General features: G+C 39.9%; 1 protein-coding gene across 1 annotated transcript; it reads right to left on the reverse strand.

Annotated features, from left to right (window-relative positions):
- Window positions 1–4,085: 4,085 nt before the first annotated feature.
- On the reverse strand, window positions 4,086–18,656 carry LOC139154207 (vomeronasal type-2 receptor 26-like). Its single transcript, XM_070728638.1, has 6 exons — window positions 18,604–18,656; window positions 17,383–17,674; window positions 11,938–12,801; window positions 9,917–10,144; window positions 6,746–6,872; window positions 4,086–4,984 (listed from the first exon to the last, which is right to left on the reverse strand). Coding segments are annotated over exons 1-6 (2,412 nt in total). The 5' UTR covers window positions 18,606–18,656.
- Window positions 18,657–19,289: the final 633 nt, after the last annotated feature.

A 19,289-nucleotide genomic window follows, 5' to 3' on the forward strand; every position in this document is an offset into this window, starting at 1 on the left:
TCACCTTCCCCCCCACCCCAGCACTTCACCTTCCCCCCCAGCCAAAAACGCAAAGGTCCCCACCACAGCAGCCAGCCGCTGCAGGAGACTTAGCCTCCCGATCCTCCCTGCCCCTCACCCGTAACCTCCTGAGCGCTTTTGCCTGATGGGTAGTGAAGCGCTGGGATGGGGGGTATCCTGACACCCCTCACCCCAGTGCTTTGCCTGGGGGGGGAAGAGCACTCTTCTGCCAGCCACGGGCGAGGGGCGGGGGAGCCTGTTGCAGCAGCTGCTACAGCGGAGACATTTGGGTTTTTGGCTGGGGAGGGGAGGCAGGAGGTCCGGCCACCCCACCCCAGCGCTTCACCTTCCCCCCAGCCACAAATCCAAAGGTCCCCACCACATCATCCACTGCAGGAAACATAGCCTCCTGATCCTCCCTGCCCCTCACCCATGGCCTCCTGAGCACTTTTGCCTGATGGAAAGAGAAGCGCTGGGGTGGGGGGTGTCCAGACAACTCCCACCCCAGTGCTTTGCCTCCTGCCAGGCAAGAGCGCTCTTCTGCCAGCCACGGCCGAGGGGCGGGGGAGCCTCCTGGGGTGGAGACATTTGGGTGTTTGGCTGGGGGGGAGGCAGGAGGTCCGGTGCTTCACCTCCCCTCCCAGCCAAAAAGGTGAAGCTGGGCAGCTCCCCAGCCACCAAAGGAGGCTTAACCCCACCCCTCTGTCCCACCCATCACCCGTGGCCAGCAGAAGAGCGGGGAGAGGCAGGAGGCAGTTCTGCTGAATACGGGCGATGGGTGGGAGAGAGGGGCTGGGTTAAGCCTCCTTCGGTGGCTCGGGAGCTACCCCGCTTTGCCTTTTTGGCTGGGAGGGGAGGTGAAGCGCCGGACCTCCTGCCCCCCCAGCCAAAACCCCAAATGTCTCCGCCGCAGGAGGCTTCCCCGCCCCTCGCCCATGGCCGGCAGAAGAGCACTTAGAATTTTGAAAGCACATTCTGAAAATTGTCATAAAGGTGCCTTCATGATTAAAATGGCCGCTCACAAAATAATCACTTACTCAAAGGCAATACTTTCACAGCCTAAGTGAACATCCCAAAATGCTCCATTCCACATAACCGTCTTAACCCTCCTTTCATCAGACTACCAAGCAAAATCAAAGTGTCTAGTGAAACATTAGGTTTCAAACATTATTCATTTTATTTTCAAGAGTAGGGGTCCCCAAATTTGGCAACTTTAAGACTTGTGAATTTCAACTCCCAAAATTCTTCAGTCAGCTATGAAGACCTCTGTTCTAGAAAATACTATAGCCATTCGGAAAAGAGGAGTAGGCAGAAACCCAGATCACATAGAATGAATTCCGGATCTTATCTCTTTATACTTTTCCAAAACACTTTTGATTGTAGCAGAATTGCTGGCTTTGAGGTTTTTAAATGCTTCCCAGAGAAAACGTCCTGCATTTTCCTTCAACATCTTTCAGTGCAAATTGAGTGCTCTGGGGTGGAGCTCCATTTTTGCTACCCCACTGCATCCCCCCCACCAATCTGGGCAGCAGCCCACCCCCTGGTAAGGAGGCAGGACACAAGGAATAAATTCAAAACTCTTGATTCAGGAAATGTCATAGTGAAAATAGACCATTTGTTGTTAAATCTAATAAATTCTGAATATTAGAGATGACAATAGCTTATCCTTTATCCAGCTTACTGTTTTTAGGTCCAGGAAAAAAAGTAAACAAATCAAAGGACAGTAATATAACCCTGCTGTTATGTTCGGGTCTGTGAGACCCGAAATTAAAGTTTGAGCCCCTGTAAAAAAATTTCCCTGCATATCTGGAACTTGAAATTTCATGACTTTGCATCATTTCAGGGGTTCTCTCTATAAGAATTTTTTTGGGTGGGGGGCTTCTTTCTTGCTGAAAAAAAAGTCCCTAAAGTTCTGTTCCTCGGTCAGAAAATTCTTTATTTGGTCAATTTGAAAATGTTATCATTTGAAAGGTAGTCTGAAAATTTCTGCACACAATGAACTGAAAAAACTTATGCTTATTGGTTTATTTTGCTCATTTTTTTGCGATATTTTTTTCAATTTATAGATAGTTTAGCCTGCAAAATGTGTTTAATTTTACTAAAGTTGGTGTGTGATTGGTAGTTTGAATATTTCTGAACATAAGAAAAAAATATAAATGAACTGAAAAAAATGGTGCTTATTGATTTATTTTGATCAAAATGCCCCCGCCCCCATTTTTGAGCATTTCGTGTCAGTTTATATTTTTTTAGGCTACAAATCTCCAAGGGATTTCCCCCCAAAAGGTTTGATATACAAAATTGAACATTCCTGATCATAAGAAAAATATAAATTAACTGAAAAAATTGATTCTTATCGGTTTATTTTTGAATATAACACCATAGCCTACTTGAGTATAAGCCTATTTGAGTATAAGCATGGGGGCCGCCTTTTATGAGCAAAAATAAACCAATAAGCATCCATTTTTTCAGTTCAATTTTCATTTCATTGTGTGCAGAAATGTTCAAACTAGTTTCCAAGTGAAAAAAGCTTTCAAAAAGACCAAATATAAGTACTTAAAATGGACAATTTTTGGTCTGGGTCAAATAGACCCGGGGACAGAACTTTAGGATGTGTTTTTGAGAAGAACAGCAGGGATAAAAATACATGAAATTTCATTGTCTTATGCTTAATGTCTCTGAAATATATATTCTATTAGTTGTATTAAGTATTACTGAGGATCTAGAAAGACTAGATGGAGAGGATTACTTCAATGAAACTTAAGTTCATCCATTAGCATGATCAATGGATGAGCTTGGTCTTTACTAGCAGTGTCAAACCTGATTTCATTGAAGGCTGCATCAGGGTTGTGTCTGACCTTGGGGGACTGGGCTTTGTGTGGGCAGACAGGGTGTGGGCAACTTAATGTCATTCAAGTGGTGGCCTGAGCACTCTGCCATGAAAACAGTCTCCCAAGTTCTATTTTTCGATGCAACAGCTTCCTGCAATCCTCTGCCAGCATAAATGGAGCTCAGGCCCGCCTGAGCTTAATTTTCAGCTGAGATGAAAATTAAATGTCCTGACATCCTCTGCTAATGAAAATGGAGCTTAGGAGCTTTTCTGTGCTCCATTTTTATGGGTAGAAATACTAATGAAAATGAGACCAGTACTTCGTTATTCCCAGAGTGGCCCTATGGCCAGATCTAAGCATCTGTGGATGAGATTCAGTCCCCCTGGGCCTCGGGTTTTACACTCCTAGTCTTTACCACCTGTACATATATTCTGATGGAAAAACCCCACCTAGAGTGATCTGACAGTGAATCTATACTGTTTACTGTAGAAATCATAGACACAAAGACATGATTTCTTGAACAATACTTTGTCCAGGTTAGAAATATCTCTCTGGAATGAGCAGAGCTGCCTCATATTCAGAAGCTTTCTCAAATTCAGAAGCTTTGTCTCTGGACTTTCAAGTTTATTACTTATAACAAGTTTCTTGTGTATACAAATATAAAGTATTATTTTTTCATTTAACCTAGTTACAATGTAAATGGTTCATATGTGATACATAGACAAAATTCTGTCAAGGTATGATTGCTAAATAAACAGTAGAGTATCTAGTTAGTTTTTACCTTAGACAAGCATAGGTTTTAATTACCTTATGTAAACAGAAACTTGAACAAATTATTATTTCCTTAAACTAATCAAAGGCGTGGGTTGCCTTAACCAGGCATGTTTGACCGTATCATATCTACAGGGGCATTCTACATTCTTGTAGACGTGGATAGTTAACCGACAATTGACTCAATATTTCTCCAAAAGAAAATTGGAAACTATCTTAGCTTCTTAAGACCTCTGAATTGGATTTTGGTACAACTGGCAAGCAAAATTGGGCAAAATTGTTGTGGGAAGAAATTGTACTTTATTGGTTGATATGCGTATAAACCTAGGCACAGTCCAACATTAGACAAATACTCAATTTGTGTATAATCTGGCTCAATATTCCCAAACTTGAAAAAAAATCTGGCTCAGTTTTCCCAGACTGCAAAGTCTAGTAGAAAAATGAAATGAAATAGTGAGGAGAATATATAAGATTCAGAAACATAAGTCAGGTTTTTTTAATAAGTCTGTCCTTTCTATTTAAATCAGGTCTCAGAAGAATAATATAGCACTTTGGGAAAAAGATACAGCCAAGCAATCCCATTGCTGAAGCCAAAATAGAAAAGATCTCCACCACTACCAGGTACTTCCCCTTGGTGCTCAAATAGGCGGGGAAAAATGTTATCCAAACACTGCAAAACACTAACATGCTGAAGGTGATGAATTTGGCTTCATTAAAGCTGTCAGGTAAGTTTCTAGCTAGGAAGGCTACTGAGAAACTTATGCCAGTTAAGAACCCCATAAAGCCAAGGATAGTATAAAACATGACGGCTGATCCTTCATTACATTCTAGTACAATTTCTTCAGCTATTGAGTGAATATTAGAATCTGGAAATGGGGGAGAAATTGCCAACCACACAACACAAATTATGACTTGTACCAGGGAGCAAGAAAGGACAATGGAATTGGCTAGTCTTTTCCCCACCCATTTCTTTATTTGGGATCCTGGTTTGGTGACCATGAAAGCAAGAACCACTACGGTTGTTTTACCCAAAATGCAAGAAATGGCCACAGAGAAGATGATGCCAAAAGCAGTTTGTCGCATGAGACATTTCACTGGATTAGGCTGTCCAATGAAAAGAAAAGTGCAGAGGAAAGATAGCTGAAGAGCAATTAGAAGAATATAGGTGAGGTTCCTGTTGTTGGCTTTGACTATGGGGGTTGCCCACTGTTTAATGAAGATCCTCAGCACCAACGTCGAAGTTAGAAAAAATAAGACAGCTGCAGTGGCCAGAGTGATTCCCAAGGGTTCTTCATAAGACAAGAAAGTTATCTGTTTTTCAATACAAAGATTGTGAGCTTCATTTGGGTATTGATCTTCTGGACATTGGAAACAATCATCTGAATCTGCAAAAGAAAACATTAATATTTATGACATTAATATTTTATAATATTTCATAAACATTAATATTTCATAGGAGTTATGAAATGAAGAGGAGTTCAGAATTTTTTTGGACAGGCATTTAAACTAGGTAAATGGGACATAGATGTAATCGATGTGGATGATTTCTGTCCCCAACCAATGAGGATAAATCAGTTTGTTGAAGTTTATAAAAAGTCAGCTGTAAATGAAATAGATGTAGTTGTTGAAGATAAGGGGCAAACAAATAATGATAATAATGTTCTGTGAGTAATGTGCACGAATGCTTGAAGCTTGAGCAACAAGCTTTGTGAGTTAATGGCCATAATATCTAGAGATACTTTGGATCTGGTTGTCATAACTGAGACATGGTTTTAGGACTCCAGTGAATGGGAAATATCCATACCAGGATATACATAGTATAGGAAAGATAGAATAGAAAGGAGAGGTGGAGTAGCCATTTATGTTAAGGAAAGTCTAAAAGCAACTAATTCAAAATACATGTAATGAGCTGGAGACTCTCTGGGTTTGCATGCAAACTAAAGAGGGCTCTGTCATTAGAATTGGGGTGATCTATAGGCTTCCAGGGCAATCTGAGGATTATGACAACAAGATGGATGAAATTACCCAAATGGCAGTGGTCATGGGTGATTTCAACATGCCCAACATTGACTGGAATAACACTAGTGCCCTTGCATGCAAAAGTAAGAATATAGTAGAGGTCTTTACAGGAACAGTTCTGGCACGGCTGGTTAAGACACTGACTAGAGGGGAGAGTATTCTAGATTTAGTTTTTACGAATGGGAATTGGGTTTCAGAGGTTAAGGTGAGAGAAAACCTAGATTGCAGTGACCACCAAGGTTTGTGGTTTGATGTAAAAACTGATTGTGAGCAATCCTATACTACAACCAAAGTATTGGATTACAGAAAAACAAATTTCAATGAAATGGGGGAATATTGAAATATGAATTAAAGGGGAGGTATAAAGCAGCAGGAGTCAGCACCCAGTGGACTGTATTAAAAAAGGCCATCATAAAAGCCACTAGACTGTATGTAAGGAAATAACTAAAGGTAAAAAGAAGAAGAAATCGCTATGGTTTAATAATGATGTAAGGGCTATAGTCAATGAAAAAAACTCTGCCTACAGGAGGTATAAAGAGTCTAGAAGTATAGCTGACAGAGGGATGTATAAAATGAGACAGAAGGAGGCAGAACAGATAATATATGCTGCTAAAGCCTCAAAAGAGGAAGAAATTTGCCAAATCTATAAAAAAGGAGGATAAAACCTTCTTCAGATATATTAGTTATAGGAAGAAGAAAAACTGCAGCATCACAAAGCTTAGTATGGGGGATAATATATACATTGAGGGGAATAAGGAGATCGCTGACCATTTGAATAGCTACTTCTGTTCAGTTTCCTCAGAAACCAGCTTGCAATATAATACTATGGATGGATATTGCATTGCTTTCAGCTGTAGGGATTCAGCTCTAGTGACCTCAGAGGTTGATGTCTTAGAAGAACGTAAACAATTACGCAATTCAGATTTAGATGAAAGGAAAAATGTTTTTTGGGGAAAATCTAATACAGAGGTTGCCTTGCTTCAATGAAGCCAATATTCTGAATTTTGAAAAATGGATTACATTTGAGAACAATACAGTTCAACACTGCAGATTAAACACAGATAGGTCCACAATACTGCTGGTGAGAATCAATAAGACTTCTCAATTACATACATGACACATCTTACCTAATCTGTTTGAAATTTTCCCTTCTGCACAAGGAAGACAATCATAGCAGCAAAATGGCTTCTCATCTATTTTTTTCTTGAGATAGCCTGGATAACAATTTTCATTGCATACAGAAACTGGTAGTGCCTATTCAGAAATAAAACCAGGAGGGAGTTCAATAATTGCATTTTATACATTTGTATTTCAGTGTATATCATATTCTGATAAGTCTGCATTACTTTTTGAGAAATTCTAGATATGGGATACAAATTCAATATATTATTAGATAGGAACATTTAATTAATGTCACCATAATACAATTCTCCACATTGGAACTATGCACTTCCTATAAAATACGGTATATGATATGATCAGGTTTTCTGAAGGCTTAAATTTTTTCAAACTGGACTTCCCTCAAATTCCATTTTGATCAATCTGATCAGTAAATATCAGATTATAAATATGGCTGAGGCCATTTTGGCAGCTTCAGGTTTATCACTCACTATAGGGAGGGATGAAATAGTTAAACTGCTTTGGTTGCGCTGATGGATGATCTCTGGCTATTCAATATCTACATGAAACCGCTAGACGAGATCATCCAAGGGCATTGGCTGAGGTATCATCAGTATGCCGATGAAACCGAGTTGTACATCTCCACCCCATGTCCAGTCAGTGAAGCAGTGGAAGTGATGTGCCGGTGCCTGGAGGCTGTTAGGGTTTGGTCGCGCTGATGGATGATCTCTGGCTATTCAATATCTACATGAAACTGCTGGGCGAGATCATCCAAGGGCATTGGCTGAGGTATCATCAGTATGCCGATGAATCCGAGTTGTACATCTCCACCCCATGTCCAGTCAGTGAAGCAGTGGAAGTGATGTGTTGGTGCCTGGAGGCTGTTAGGGTCTGGATGGGTGTCAACAGGCTCAAACTCAATCCCGGCAAGACAGAGTGGCTGTGGGTTTTGCCTCCCAAGGACAATTCCATCTGTCCGTCCATTACCCTGGGGGTGAATTATTGACCCCCTTGGAGAGGGTCTGCAACTTGAGCATCCTCCTCAATCCACAGCTGACATTAGAACACCATCTTTCAGCTGTGGCGAGGGGGGCGTTTGCCCAGGTTTGCCTGGTGCACCAGTTGTGGCCCTATTTGGACCAGAAGTCACTGCTCACAGTCACTCATGCCCTCATCACCTTGAGGCTTGAGTACTGTAATGCTCTCTACATGGGGCTACCTTTGAAAAATGTTCAGAAACTTCAGATCGTACAGAACATGGCTACGAGAGCAGTCATGGGCTTCCCCAGGTATGCCCATGTCACTCCACAACTAGATCACTCCGTTATCTGCATTGGTTGCCGATCAGTTTCCGGTCACAATTCAAAGTGTTGGTTATGACCTATAAAGCCCTACATGGCATCGAACCAGAATACCTTCAAGACCACCTTCTGCTAAACGAATCCCAGCGACCAGTTAGGTCCCAGGGAGTCGCCCTTCTCTGGGTTCTGTTGACAAAATAATGTCATTTGGTGGGATCCAAGGGAAGAGCCTTCTCTGTGGCAGCCATGGCCCTCTGGAATCAGCTCCCCCCAGAGATTAGGACTGCCCCCACCCTCCTTGCCTTCTGCAAACTCTTAAAAACCCACCTATGTCACCAGGCATGGGGAAATTGATTCCCCTGGCTGTCCCGTTTTATGCATGGTTTGCTGAGTTGTGTGGTTGTTTTATTAAGGTTTTCTTAATGTGTTTTAATATTGGATTTGTAGTCTATATTGTTTGTTGGAAGCTGCTCCGAGTCCTCGGAGAGGGGCGGCATTCAAATCAAATCAAATCAAATCAAATCAAATCTCTGTGGCGGCCCTGACCCTCTGGAACCAACTCCCCCCGGAGATTAGAACTGCCCCTACTCTCCTTGCCTTTCGTAAGCTCCTTAAGACCCACCTTTGTCATCAGGCATGGGGGAACTGAGACATCTCCCCCGGGCATATACAATTTATGAATGGTATATCTGTATGTATGTTTGTTTAGAAAATTGGGTTTTTAAAATATTTTTAAACTGTAATTTAGATTTGTTGTAAATTGTTTCACTTTGTTGAGAGCCGCCCCGAGTCTGCAGAGAGGGGCGGTATACAAATCTAAATAATAAATAAATAAAATAATCAAATCAAATCAAATCATCAATCAATAAACAAACAAACAAACAGACAGACAAGCAGACAAACAAACAGACAAATAAGTAAGTAAGTAAGTAAGTAAGTAAGTAAATAAATAAATAAATAAATAAATAAGGTTTGTAGTCAAACAATACAATTCTCCTGTAGGAACCAAAGGACATTCACATAGGTGGCTGACCAGAGGATGAGTGAAGTAACCAAGCAACCTTCCAATACCTAGATTGGATAGCATGACCAGTGACTTGGAGGGAGAGCAGGGGAAAACCACAGGAAAGTCAGCTTTCATCAGTTGTGCCAATATAGCATACCCAATAAAGCTGTTCTTTGAGATATTTGCCTGCCTCGGAGTTCTAATTTCTATGGCTACATTATTTGGAATGCTAAAACTATGTGGATATTTTCAATCATCCAGTTCATGGCTGTCCCAAAAGTGCTTTTCAAAAGGCAACTAGACTTCCTTGATTTTTTAACTTGAAAACATTTGAAAACATTCAGTTCTTGGATGAGAAATGAAATTATGGAATAAACCATGTTTTAATGGTGTCAAAGCTGCAAGTTAAACTTAGAAAATGGATGGGATTTCAAAATATGTCTTGAATAATTTACAGTTAGAATATAAAAAAATTATAACATCATGATTTACTACCCTTAATGGAGGAAGAAAAATAAACTTGGAACAATGATCAGGAATATAATATTTCAACCAGCACAGTGTCTGAACATTTAGCTTGTTTATTATTAAATAATGTCCAGCTTTTATAACTCAAAGATGGTTTCGGGATGTAGGACAACCTGAAAAATGAAGCTGGTAATTGCATACATTCAGAAATACACATAGATTTCAGAAAAGACAGTACAAGTTTAATAATGGAAGCTCTATATAATCTAGGCTTTGTTCATTTCTCAACAAATATAATCGCCTTAATTTTATTACTAACATGAAGTTACTTAAATATTAAAAGTGACTTTTGAAAGTAGAATGGAGGAGGATTCTAGATAACCTGAAATGTCAAGAGGAAATACCTGGTTGAATGTGATCGGCCAGATGATGTTTTCTTCAGAAATCATGAAAGGCTCTTCAGGGGAAGCCAGTGGATCTATCTTTCCAACTTTGATTTTAAGGAAAGTTTGGTTTGGGAATGTGATCCAGTTGATGATATCAAATCCAGTTCTTAATTCCCCCTTTTCATTAAATAAAACTTTTTCCCCAACACTGTTGTTAAATAAGACTGTTCTCAGATAAGGATGGAGCTAAATGGAAACAAATCAAACACAAATGTTTTGTGTCTGAATTATATTGATTCTTCAGCTTTGTGTTTTAATTGTCTATACTGTCCAGGGTAATATGTTGAATTAGGTCACTATACTAACTAACTAACTAACCAACCAACCAACCAACCAACCAACCAACCAACCAACCAACCAACTAACTAACTAACTAACTAACTAACTAACTAACTAACTAACTACAATTGATCTGGAAAAATAAATATCCCTACACTAAATGTACAAGCTAAAGGTAAAGGTTGCCCTCATACATGGGTGAGATCATATGAGGACACAGGGTGAGTTGTCATCAGTATGCTGATGACACCCAGTTATAGAGTCCGGATGGGTGCGAACAGGCTCAAACTTAATCCTGACAAGACGGAGTGGCTGCGGGTACTGCTTCCCAAGGGCGTCCTCTTCAATCCACAGCTGACTTTAGAACATCATCTTTCGGCTGTGGCAAGGGGGGCATTTGCCTAGGTTCGCCAGGTGCACCAGTTGCGGCCCTACTTTGAAAGGGAGTTCTTTGCTCACGGTCACTCATGCCCTTATCACCTTGAGGTTTGACTACTGCAATACTCTCTACATGGGGCTACCTTTGAAAAGCGTTCAGAAACTATAAATTGTGCAAAATGCAGCCATGCGAGCAGTCCTGGGCTTGCCAAGACACATGCATATCTCTCCAACACTCCACAGTCTGCATTGACTGCCAATTGGTTTCTGGACTCAATTCAAAGTGTTGGTTATAACCTAAAAAGCCCTACGTTGCATGGGACCAGAATACCTGCAAGACTGCTTTCTGCCACATGAATCCCAGCGACCGGTTAGGTCCCACAGAGTCGGCCTTCTCCAGGTTCTGTCAATTAGACAATGTCCTTTGATGGGGCCAAAAGGGAGAGCCTTCTCTGTGGGCGGCCCAGCCCTCTGGAATCCACTCCCCTCAGAGATTCATACTGCCACCACCCTCCTCGCTTCCATAAGAGTCTGAAGGCTCATTTATGCCACCAGGCCTGGGGACATTAGATCTTTGCCCCCTGGCCAATGGATGTGTTGAGAGAATGTTGAGTGAATGGAATGATTGTTTTTTTATGCTTTTTTTGGGGGGGTGGGGGGGTAGATTCTTAATTAATTAATTGGATTCAAGATTTTGTATACTGTGTATTATATGTTGTGAGCCGCCCCGAGTCCTCAGAGAGGGGCAGCATAGAAATCCAATTAATAAATAAAAATAAATAATAAATAAACAGAACGCTGTTACCTTTCCACCAAAGGTGGTCCCTATTTTTCTACTTGCATTCTTTACATGCCTTTGAACTACTATGTTGACAGAATCAGGGACAAGTAAAGGGATCTCACTCCATTATGCCATGCTAGGGATTCGAACCATTGAACTGTCAACCCTTCTGATAAACAAGCCCAGTGTCTGAGCCACTGAGCCACTGCATTACCCTTAAATATACAATACTACTTTTTAAAAGTTGGGGGTACTACGGTGTAGGTGAATTATAATATTAATAAACATATTTTCACCAATGTGAAATGGCTTGACAAAGCTTCAGACTGAATTATGAAATGGTGATGCATTTTCAAATTGGATCCTTCTTACATGGCTCCTCCACACTGCTGTCATAAAACATGTACCGGCGCAAAGATTTGTGTAATTTCTAAACTATGTGAATACTTAACCTGAAATGTACAGTTTTACGGTCAGAAAATCACATGATTTCATCAGGGAAACTTGATCAATGTAGCATTGTAATTTTTTCTATTATTACCTGCCACGCTTCTTCCTTAAGAATCATCAGGCTTCCATGGTCTGCCCTTGCTCTGTGTTTGTACTTGGATAAAAGCATGGTTTTCAAAGCATGTGCCACAGCATAAATTGCATTATAAATGCTGTAACTCTGGCCAGTCATGGTGATCTCAAACATAGAATTAGGGAGCGTCTCCAGGCTTTCTTTTCCAGTGCATAGCACTCCAGAGTCCTTACCATCTAACTTATCTTTAAAGAAAGAACATTCAAATGCCTGTTCCCAGAACAATTTTGTTATATGGTCCTCTTCTTCTGAAATAGGGCTTCTCATCTGCAAGAATGGTTTGAACTCAGTCACCTCTTTGGAAGAAACTGCAAAAGATATGGCGCCATGAATAAAGTCCAAAGGTCGTATTTTTTGAAAAGGCAGTGATGTGAACTCCATTTGGGCTGGCATGATCCAAACTTTGTCTTTTCTTCTTATCAGTATATCCTCATATTCTGAAAGATAGGGAAATATTCTGAAAGCAGCAAGGACCTGGTTTTCACAGTAGAGGATCACAACATTGGCAGTACTGTTCATGACAACATTGTATAAGGCAATGAAATCTTTAAATACAGCCTCAATATCATTTAAAAAAGTTTCTTTGGGCAACTCTTCCATGAAGTCAAAGCAAATACCTCTCTGGGCAAACATTGTAAGGGCATTCCATGCAAATCTCTGCCCACTCTCGTCACGTTGGGAAATCAGGCCTAACCATATCCACTTGAAATGCAACAATAGCTGAAGAATCCCTTTGGTCTGAAGCTCTTCATTTGGGAAAAAACGGTGAAAGAAAACTGTGTGTTCATTGCTGTCTATCATTGGAGAAGATCCATATATGAGCTAAGAAAAATAATTTAAAATAGTTGGCTTTTAGGGTCTATGACTATGTTGGACACAAACTTCAAGAGCAATATAGTCCAAAAAAGTTTTTAGTTTTGTTTCTTTTAATAAGTACAGATGAGTGAGTGAGTGAGTGAGTGAGTGAGTGAGTGAACGAAGGAAGGAAGGAATGAAGGAAGGAAAGAATGAATGGCATTTGAATGCCAGCTATTTTTTGATATATTGATTCAGTAATTCCTGAACTTCAACAGGTAACAAAATAACAGAAGTTGGAGGGGACTTTAGATGTTTCCCAATCCAACCTTTCCTCAAGCAGGAAACCTTATTCCAGTTCAGACAAATTAATATCCAATCTCTTCTTAAAATCTTTGAGTGTTGGAGCACCCACAACTTCTCAATGCAAATCATTCTATGGATTAATTGTTCTAACTGTTAATAAAGTTATCCCTGTTGTTTCTAAATGTTTCTCTCCTTGATTAGTTCTCACCCATTGCTTGTTGCTCTGCTTTCAGGTGCTTTGGAAGATAGGTTGACACCTTCCCTTCTTTATGGCATCCTCTTAGTTATTGGAGCACTGCTATTATGTCACCCCTAGTCCTTCTTATCATTAAACTAGACATACCCGATTTCTGCAACTGTTCTTAATAACTTTTAACCTCCAGTCCCCTGGAGGCTAAATTTTTTGTTGCTCTTCTCTACAGTCTTCCTAGATTTATTTTAATTCATAAAATCTTCTTCCCACCTTCCATGTGATGATCTGCTGTGATATATGATTAGACACATGACATATGATATGATTTGAAATAATATAATGTGATACATTGCTTTCCATATAAGAGACAGTGGCAGGAGTACTAGGAAGTCCTGCCTCCTTGCCCCATCCTTTAGAACAGGAGTGGAGAATGCAGGTGACAACTTCAAGACATTGATTCACAGTTTTATAGTCAGACTACTGCTATGTGCTCTTTGTAGAGCTGTCTTGGAAGAAAGTTTTGTAGAGAAGTTATGAATGTGATTGCTAGTATACTTGTCAACGTATACTTGTCACACATGCACTATGATCACTGGCTTGATTGACAGCACTCTCCTACACTCATGTGAAAATAAAAGAGAATATATGAGCTAGCAGTGTGCAGCAGCTGTCAAAAAAGCCAACACAATTCTAGGCTGCATTAACAGAAGGATAGAATCAAGACCATGTGAAGTGTTAATACCACTACATAATGCCTTGGTAAGGCCGCACTTGGAATACTGCATTCAATTTTGGTCACCACAATGTAAAAAGGATGATGAGACTCTAGAAAGAGTGCAGAGAAGTGCAACAAAGATGATTAGGGGCCTGGAGGCTAAAACATATGAAGAATGGTTGCAGGAACTGGGTATGTCTAGTTTAATGAAAAGAAGGACTAGGGGAGACATGATAGCAGTGTTCCAATATCTCTCAGGTTGCCACAAAGAAGAGGGACTCAGGCTATTCTTCAAAGCAGCTGAGAGTAAGATAAGAAGGAATGGGTGGAAACTAATCAAGGAAAGAAGCAACTTAGAACTAAGAAAAAATTTCCTGATAGTTAGAACAACTGATCAGTGGAATGGCTTGCCCCCAAAAGTAATGAATATTCTAATACTGGAAGTTTTAAAGAAGTTGGATAACCATTTGTCTGAAGTAATGTAGGGTCTCCTGCCCAAGTAGGGGGCTGGGCAAGAAGACCTCCAAGGTTCCTCCCAACTCTGTTTTTATTACAGCCGCTCTGAGTCTTTTCACCTCTGCAAGGGCTCCCCAACTCCCCCCTGGTTAAGAAGGGAGCGGGTTACCCTGAACAGAGCAGCTGGGCAGGATTCCGCTGATGCAATCAAGGCGGCATGATAAGCGCATCTTGCCGCCTTGAACGCCACTCTGTAAGTCTTAATACAAGCTCTTACAAGTGTTCGATCGGATTCAGACTTACTCTTCCTCCATCGCTTCTCTAGACATCTCTTCTGGCATTTCAGCTCATGGAGCTCCTCGTTGAACCATGGAGCTCTACAGGGTATAGTTCCATGGAGAGGTTGCAATGGTGCAATCCAGTCAAGAGCCTCCGCTGCAGCCTTGTTCCAGGCCTCAGCAAGAGACTCCACCGAACTGTGGATGAGTGCATTTGGAATAACCCCAAGCGCCCTCTGAAAGCCCTCTGGGTCCATCAGGCGTCTGGGGTGGAACTGCCTAATCGGTTCCGCCTCCCTGCGGGAAAGGATTGGAGCCAGGAAGTCAAGACGCAATAGAAAATGGTCTGACCATGGCAAAGGCAACACTTCTAAGCCCCTTAGTCTCAGACCATTACTCAATTGCTCAGAGAGGAATACCATGTTGGGTGCATGCCCACCCCTTGTGAGTCGGATCCTGTACTACTTGAGTCAGGTCCATGGCTGTCATAGTGGCCATGAACTCCTGCGCTAGCCCAGAGGTTTCGCTGAGCGACGGCAGGTTAAAGTCCCCCAAGACAATAAGTCTGGGGAATCCTACTGCCAGCCCAGCTACCTCCTTGAGCAGCACAAGCAGGGCTGTTGACAGGCAGCTGGGAGGCAGGTACGTGAGCAACAAGCCCACCTGAACCCCTAAGTCCAAATTCACTAGGAGGGATTCACAACCCGCAATCCCTGGAGCAACAAGTCTATATAGACAAAGGCTCTCCCTGGCCACTCCTCCCCCCCTTCCTTGGGGTCAAGGCTGATGCCATATCTGAAACCCGGCTGGGCAGATTTCAGAGAGAGGAACTCCTACCTCTGGGCCCAGCCACGTTTCAGTCACACATGCCAGGTTGGCCTCCTCATCCAGGATCAAATCCTGGATGAGGAGAGCTTTATTTACCACCGACCTGGCATTGAGGAGCAGCAGCCTGAGTCCAGGGCTAGGATTACACTCGTCACCAGTACCCAGGTTTGAGCTTCCGGAGCCAGAAGATGGGATTGCTATTAAGCAGCAATCTCTCCTTCCTCTGGAATGGCTAGCTCCGTGGCTCCCACCATATCTGCCTCTCCCCAACAACACCAGAATTTTCTGACCCTCTGCCACCCCAGAGATAGGTGCCCCCTCCCCTCCTGCCTCTCTAGCATCAGGTGGGCCAAATGTATCATTCATATCATTTCCATTCACCTCATCCATACCATAACCCCACCCACCCCAACCATCCCAACCATCCCAAGCATTCATCCTATACACATTATTACATCCACCAGAGTTATCCATTAGTTAACCCACCCAATAATTTAATTAAAAAAGGATTAAATTAGCAATGATTAAAGCACTAATAAAATATGTAACAAATATATAAAATATGCAATCTAAAATTCATAATGATTAGTATTGATGGATATAAAATCAGATCTTAATCACTGGTCAATAATCAGTCAATCAATCAATCAATCCAGGTATAATGTCCTCTATAGATCTTCCATAAAATCACAAGAGTACTAAAGTCTGCTGTCTTCTACAATCTTCCCACTAGGGGGTGCAAGTTTTCTATGATCTTACATTGTAATTAGGAAGATGGAGGAAGATGGAGGGGCGGGGGAAATGACAAACGATGACAAACAAGAATTAAACATTAAACAATACCCCCAATCTAATTGGCCATGATGTTCCTAGGCAATTAATTCCATCATTCTTACCCCCTCAAGTCACTCTGGTCTCAATAGTCAGTTGTTCTAATATCAACCAACACCTACTATAAAACTATAAATTCATAAAGTTTGCAATTTTCTTCTTTACTTCTTTCTCTATTAACCATCAATCCAATTGTCACCTCTCTATAAAACACAACAATAGAAGAAACATCTCTTTCTGAAAGTCCTCTGACTTTCTTCTTTTATTTATTTATTTATTTATTTGTTTGTTTGTTTGTTTGTTTGTTTGTTTGTTTATTTATTTATTTATTTATTTATTTATTTATTTAATCTGACTTGTATGCTGCCCAATCCCAAATGACTCAGGGTGGCTTTTACTCTTTCAAGTGACTCTTTAATAATAATAATCAAACCAAGTACAAAGCTAGCTATATCCAATGCACTGTCATAAATGATGACAATTTTTGAAAAAAAAAATACAAAAAATATTATTGGTGGCAAAGACAAAAATAACTTCTATGTAATGGAAAGAAAGGTTCTAAGTATAAATTCCAACAATTAGGTCTTGTATCGATTACATTGAATATCAGTGCAGATATATTGTGCATTATTTTATCACAGCTCAAACTATTTGAGGTCCAAGGAAGTGAAGCAGTAGCAATATATAATATTGATCGAGGTCCAAATTGGGTTAGTCACTGGGACCACATATTTGGATTTCCAAGCTTTCATTTCATGCCAGAGCCTCAGGGAACTTCTCTCTACTTGAATTTGTATTGATCAAATATCAGATTTAGGCACATGTCATATAACTAATCCCTACCGTTTTAGGCAGTTTTATTTTACTCAGATGAAAATCTCAAATAAAAAAAATATTAGAAACTTAATAAAAAGCTAACCAACTATGGATATTAGATATTGTGGAAAATTATTTTTTTATAGATATTGTGGAAAATATATTTGTTTATAAGTAATTCTTACTTGTGGCATCTTGTATATATACAGAATATTCGACATAAATGGGCAGATGTTTGCATTAGGTCCTGCAATAACAGACATTGTCTTCTCCTGGATATCACACTTATAATTAGGGATGAATTTGCCCTGTGTGGACAGTAGTTCCAGTGAAGCAAAATAGGTCCATTTTGCCATGAAATTGCTGTTAGCAATACGAATGCCCAGGGTCATGTTAGATAAGAGTTGAGGGTTTTCATTGATCTCCTTTACAGCAAAAATCAAAGCCAGGGTGTGTTGGTAGTTTTGAAGAAAAAACCTGCAACAAGAATTATGAATGCATGAAATTTTAGAATGAAAACTAATGTAATCTTCTGGCAGCATGGAGAATTAGGTTTTCTGCTTTCAAATATATTTTAAAACTAGCCTAAAGTATGGAATATATTTTTATATGAGAAAGAAGAAACATCTTTCACTTGAAAAAGGAAGAATGACCAGATGGAATACTCATTCATTTTGCTTGTCTTATTATTTCTAATCTTGCTTTCTACATCTTCTTCACTTTTTTTCTGTTAAAAGTTAAACTCTACAAGATGCAAGAGCATAATTGTAATAATTAGTTGAAACTCTTTAAAGTAACCATGCTCTTTGGCAGGATCATTCAACTACTGCAGAAAGCAGATAACCAATCCTGGAGAAAATTGTACTTCAAAAGGGTTCAACATATACTTTATCCACTGTACCGTCTAAAGGAACTTCTAAGAGTTGAACTCAAAATGCATTACATTTTTCTTAATATCCATGAAAATAATTCAAATCCTACATATTGATGTCTGATTAATTACAAAGAGTGATCAGGAACACATGGTGATTCATACTACAGTATATACTGTATTAAACACATTTTAAAGTGTAGCATTAAAAAGTGAATCATAGCATAGCATACCATTTCTAGAAACAAAAAGAATGACTGCACATTTTATTTAGTCACTTGATATTATAGGCATCTAAATACATATAAGAAACTTGGATCAACCAGTATGAAATATTGACTAAAATTGGCATGGTTGATAAAGATGATACTATGCTATAATGCAATTATTATCTGGTAATTATTACTATAAAACAATTGGAAGATAGGATTTCCATCACTTGAATGTTCCCTCTTTAAATATAGTTAAACATTCAAGTCATCATAGTAAAGAAAGGTATCTATTGTATTATATGTTACGCTTAATAGCAGTATACATGAGCTCATCAACTAGTTCTTCGGATGGATGCCTTCTAAAATTCACTGCATCAGAAATCATGTAGAACTGAGAAATAATGCCAGCAATGATGAGATCTCCTGTATGATAATAATTATGTTTAAGAAGATTAGGGTTGCCCACCACACAACTAGCAGTAGCAGGAATATGGCATACCACATCTGGCAGTAATATCATCAGTGACATGAACAGTAACATATTGTACAAGAAATCTGAATTTCCTTCAGAAAAGTGAAAGCCTTATTAATATGTAATTGCCTCCATATATGTTCTTTTACTTGCTTGATTGGAATTTGGAATACCTGTCTTTTGAATTCCATGCTTGAATGGACATAAAATGTTATTTGCTCCCTTCAATCATATTTCATTGTTATGCTGTGTTCCCTGAAGCTCCATAGAGATTTCAGAAGGAATTTAATTAATAAAGTGACATTTATTAATTAAAGAGTAATTATAGGAGGGATAACCACAACTCCTTCCAGAGAGACTGAAAGGAAAATAACTCCCCCCCCCCCTGAAATAGCAAGACAGTCATGTCTGTAATTTCCCCAGAAAAGTTTGTAAATACTATTAAAATTTAATCCCAAATTGATTCCAGGTTAGAAAGTGAGGAAAGAAAGATTTTTTAATAAGGTAGGCCTACTTTTTCAACACTTTTTATAAACC

The sequence above is a fragment of the Erythrolamprus reginae genome, chromosome Z (genome assembly GCF_031021105.1).
Source record: "Erythrolamprus reginae isolate rEryReg1 chromosome Z, rEryReg1.hap1, whole genome shotgun sequence".
Taxonomy (NCBI): domain Eukaryota; kingdom Metazoa; phylum Chordata; class Lepidosauria; order Squamata; family Dipsadidae; genus Erythrolamprus; species Erythrolamprus reginae.

Coding starts and splice junctions, on each gene's coding strand:
- LOC139154207 (XM_070728638.1), bottom strand. Junction 6,873..9,916: donor GGCCGATCACATTCAACCAG/GTATTTCCTCTT, acceptor ATTTCTGAATAG/GCACTACCAGTTTCTGTATG. Junction 4,985..6,745: donor GAAAATTTCAAACAGATTAG/GTAAGATGTGTC, acceptor TTTCTTTTGCAG/ATTCAGATGATTGTTTCCAA.